The sequence below is a fragment of the Arabidopsis lyrata genome, assembly GCF_000004255.2.
Source record: "Arabidopsis lyrata subsp. lyrata unplaced genomic scaffold ARALYscaffold_2, whole genome shotgun sequence".
Lineage (NCBI taxonomy): Eukaryota > Viridiplantae > Streptophyta > Magnoliopsida > Brassicales > Brassicaceae > Arabidopsis > Arabidopsis lyrata.
Window position 1 is genome coordinate 1262790 of NW_003302554.1, and position 5056 is coordinate 1267845.

At 38.5% G+C, this 5056-nt stretch overlaps 1 protein-coding gene across 1 annotated transcript in view; it reads left to right on the forward strand.

The window, feature by feature from the left end:
* The window catches only part of LOC110230853, a 6677-nt gene extending 1621 nt beyond the window's left edge, over positions 1 to 5056 (forward strand). The window contains 2 exon segments of the mRNA XM_021035039.1: positions 3851 to 4213; positions 4216 to 5056. Coding sequence (XP_020890698.1) covers positions 3851 to 4213; positions 4216 to 4950 — 1098 coding nt within the window. The 3' untranslated portion in view covers positions 4951 to 5056.

Below are 5056 nucleotides of genomic sequence, written 5' to 3' on the forward strand. Positions count from 1 at the left end.
TAGCATTTGATAGACATTCATGTTCAGTTTGGATCTTTTGGATTTTTTGTTTCTTGTGTTTATGGTGATCCGGTGTTTATATCAAGACCTTTAGTTTGGGAGAGATTAATGCGTATAGGCATTAATAGAAAAGACAGCTGGTGTATGATAGGAGATTTTAATGAAATCTTGCACAATGGAGAAAAACTAGGTGGTCCAAAGAGGAGTGAAGCTACATTTAAAGACTTTGCTGATATGATCAGAACATGTGGAATGGATGAATTACCATCTTCTGGTAATAGTTTTTCTTGGGGAGGAATGAGAAGTCAGTTGTGGATTCAGAGTAAGTTAGATCGATGCTTTGGTAACAAAAACTGGTTTCGTCAATTTCCAGCATCTAATCAGATCTTCCTTGACAAAAGATGATCTGATCATCGCCCAGTTCTTGTCAAGTTTTCAACTTCCAATCAATCTTACAAGGGTAACTTTCGATTTGATAAAAGATTTCTCAACAAGCCTCTGGTAAAGGAAGCCATTCTTACAGCCTGGTCAAATGTTTATCCACTACAATCCTCTTCTGTTTCTGATAAACTTAGAGGTTGTCGTAAAGCTCTCAGCAAATGGAAGAGAGCTAATTGCCTTAATTCCCTGGATAAAATCAATCAGCTCAAGATGGCTTTGGAGAGTGAACAATCTTCTAATTATCCTTCAATGATACATATTATGGGTTTAAAGAATCAGTTGATTGTGGCATATAGAGAAGAGGAGTCGTTTTGGAGCCAAAGAAGTCGTGAAAAGTGGATGCTAGAAGGAGATTCTAGCACTAAGTTTTTTTACGCATCTGTTCAAGCAAACAGATCTAGGAAAAGAATTGAGGCTCTTCAAGATCACAATGGGAATACTCAAACTTCTGAAGCTTCCAAAGGCGAAATTGCTGCAGCTTATTTCACAGATCTATTCAAGACTTCTCATCCAGGGAACTTTGATTGGCTTTTTCATGATTTTCAAGCTAAAGTCACTCAGGATATGAATGAATCTTTGATACGTCCTGTGTCTTCAGAAGAAATTAAAATGGCTGTCTTTGCGATCAATCCTTCAAGTGCTCCAGGTTCTGATGAAATGACATGTCTCTTCTTTCAAAAATATTGGGAGATAATTGGTCATCAAGTCACCATGGAAGTTAAGGAATTTTTCACCTCTGGTTCCTTTCCAACAGAATGGAACTATACTCATCTATGTCTTATTCCCAAAATTCCCAATCCTACTCAAATGTTTGACCTTAGACCGATTAGTCTATGCTCTGTTTTGTACAAGATTATCTCCAAGATTATGGCCTCCAGATTGCAGCCACTGTTACCCTTGCTTATCTCGCCTACTTAATCTGCCTTTGTCTCAGAACGTCTTATTTCTGATAATATTTCAATTGCTCATGAAATGATTCATGCTCTCAGAACGCATCCGGTTATATCTCAGGAATATATGGCCATTAAGACTGATATGTCTAAAGCTTTTGACAGGCTAGAATGGAGTTACCTTCAAGGTTTACTAGCTGCTTTAGGCTTTCATCAAAAATGGATTGGTTGGGTAATGTTTTGTGTTTCTTCTGTCACTTACTCCATAGTGATTAATGATCAACCATTTGGTATGATAGTACCACAAAGAGGACTGCGGCAAGGAGATCCTATTTCTCCATTTCTCTTTGTCTTATGTACTGAAGGATTATCTCATATGTTGAATCGGGCTGAAAGATCAGGTGCTATTCAAGGAATTCAATTTTCTCCATCAGGTCCAGCAATTCACCACCTCCTTTTTGCTGACGATAGCCTCTTTAGTTGTAAAGCCTCTGAGGATCAAGCAACTTCTATTCAACATATCTTGGATTCTTATGGAGATATGACAGGCCAGAGGGTTAATATAAACAAATCTTCAATCACTTTTGGTTCCAAAGTTAACCTTCAGGTGCAGAATTCAATCAAATACTTGACATGCATTCACAAAGAAGGAGGAACAGGTACATATCTTGGTCTCCCTGAATGTTTTAGTGGATCAAAAGTACAACTTCTGGACTACATCTATGATAGATTAAAGTCTAAGTTATCTGGCTGGTTTGAACGCACCTTGTCGCTTGGAGGTAAAGAAGTTCTTCTTAAAGCAATTGCAATGGCTCTTCCAGTATATGCCATGACTTGTTTTAAATTACCAAAAACAACTTGCGAAAAACTTACTGCTGCCATGTCCAATTTCTGGTGGAATTCTCTGGAACATAAAAAGAAAACTCATTGGTTAAGCTGGGGTAAACTGTGCTTATCTAAGGATCAAGGTGGATTAGGTTTCAGGGATTTACAGTGCTTTAATCAAGCCTTGTTAGCAAAACAAGTTTGGAGAATTTTGCAACATCCTTCAAGTCTTTTTGCTAGAGTTATGAAAAGCAGATATTTCGAAGATAATGAAATTCTCTACGCAACTTTGGGTTCCAGGCCTTCATTTATTTGGAGGAGTATTTTACATGGACGTCAATTGCTACTACAAGGTCTCCGCAAGATGATTGGTAATGGTAATTCTTCTCTTGTCTGGATTGATCCATGGATTTTTGATAATGGAATGAGAGTTCCGTTCATGCGAAATATCTTTGTGGATTTAAATCTTCGAGTTTCAGCCTTAATTGATTTTCAAAATAGAGCCTGGAACATGGAAAAACTGTAGGAGTTATTCTACCCCAGGGATGTGAATCTAATTCTGATCAATAAACCAGTGACTTCAAAAGATGATTTTTGGTGTTGGCTGCATAATAGAAGTGGTGAGTACTCAGTTAAATCAGGCTACTGGTTAGCCAATAGACTTCATAACTTTGATCTCATTGAAGCTGCTGAGATGCGTCCTTCATTAAACGACTTAAAAACTCAGGTCTGGTCATTACAGACTTCTCCAAAAATTAAATGTTTTATTTGGAGAGCCCTAAGTGGGGCTATTGCTGTCGGTGATAAGTTGGAAATCAGAGGAATGAGTAGTGATACATGATGTCAATTCTGTGGTTGGGAAACAGAATCTACTAATCATGTATTGTTCTCGTGTTCAATTGCGCGTCAAGTCTGGGCTATCTATGATTTTCCTTGTCCACCAGGTGGTTTTGAATCTCACTCGGAATTTGCCAATCTCCAATATTTACTTTCTCTGGCTCAGAATCAAGAAGTATCAGCATCTATAAGAAGGAGCTTCCCGTGGATTCTTTGGTATTTATGGAAAAACAGAAATGGTTTTCTCTTTGAAGGGAAGCAAATTGTGCTTACAGATCTAGTGTTGAAAATTAAAGAGGAAGCAAACCAATGGTTTAATGCTCATTCCATTGAAACAATATATGCTACTTCAAGAATCTTTGACAGAGGAAAGATTATAAAGACTTGGATGAAGCCTCCTGCACCATGGTTAAAATGCAACATAGGTATGGCTTGGTCAAGACAAAGTAGCATTGGTGGTTTCTCATGGGTGTTACGAGATGATAAAGGTAAAGTTTTGTTACACAGCAGACGATCATTCTCTAACATTCATTCTCTGATGGAAGCAAAATTTCAAAGTATTGTGTGGGCTATAGATAGCATGATTAGTCACAAAATCAACTTTGTGATTTTTGCCTCTGAAGCTATTGACATGGTCAACGCTGTCATCAAACCTAAAGAATGGCTCTCTATGCAATACTTTGCTACAGAAATCAACAAACGGATAGAGCCTATTCAGAACTGGCAAATTGAAAAAGCTGAATCTGTTTCAAACAAAGGGGCTTCTCTCATTGCTCTTAGTGTAATACAAGACAATCGTTTTCAATCTTATGTGGCAACAGGTTCTCCTAGTTGGCTTCAATCTCTGTTTGAGTCAGAAAGGATGGAAGAATTTGAGAATTAGCCTTACCTGGGAGCCTTCACTTTCAAGAAGAAGGAATCGTCTTAGCCTTCTTGCTCGGCCTCTCAACAACAGAGCTCAAAACTTACATACTGTTGTTGCATCACTACCAAGACTCTGGGGACTGGCTTCACGAATACATGGTAGAGTTCTAAGTGATACTTACATCCAGTTTTTATTTCAATCTGAAGCAGATTTAGTATCAGTTCAACGTCGTGCTCCATGGGTTTTTAACAATTGGTTCATCGCATCTCAACGCTGGGAAGACTTCTCCGATGTTTATTTCCTCACTACCCTTGATCTATGGGTTCAAATCCGCGGAATACCACTACCATATGTTTTTCAGAAGGAACAGCCAGGTTTATTGCTGCAACCATAGGACAGGTTATCTATCTAGATTTTCATGATGAGACCACTACTGATATAACTTTTATCAGAGTTAGAATTCGCATTGGCATCACTGATAGTTTGAGGTTCTTTAGAAGGGTCTGCTTTGAATCTAGAGAAAGGGCTATGATTAGCTTTCAATATGAGAGCCTGAGAAGGATTTGCAGTCGTTGTCTTCAACTCACTCATCAAAGCAGCCACTGTCCTTACAATCATTTTCCTCACACTCCAAGAAATAGTCCTGAAGTTATTGATGTACCAGTCTACAATAGGAGAAGGACTCATGGGCAGGAAATTCACTCCAATCATAACTCTCACTCTCAGAACTCGGATGACACTTTTCCAACTCCTTTGACTCCACCACCAAGGTTAGATTCTCCACCTTTAAACCCTGATGAATTTGCAGCAGCCTATCCTCAATTCCCAGTATCAAGCTTAGGAAATCTTCAACATATGGCAACTTCAACCACTCACACAGCCACTTGGAGAAGACATTCTTCCACTGGATCCACGACTTCACCAAGTATTGATGAAGGAATCAATTCCAGAATGCCTCGATACTTTGAGGTTGGTGAATCGTCAAAACGTACCAATTCCCACTTCAATAACAGAGATGATGATAGGCAACAAAAGAAAAAGCTACAGGAAGATGAGAAAGGAGGAATTCTGAAGCCTCCTAAGAAAAGATAAATTGCTCTACAAACTTCTGTCATCACTTTTTGGGTCCCTGTAACTGCCATTACAAGTTTAATTTAGTTGTTAGTTGAATAATGTTCTAGAACAGATTAAAACACTT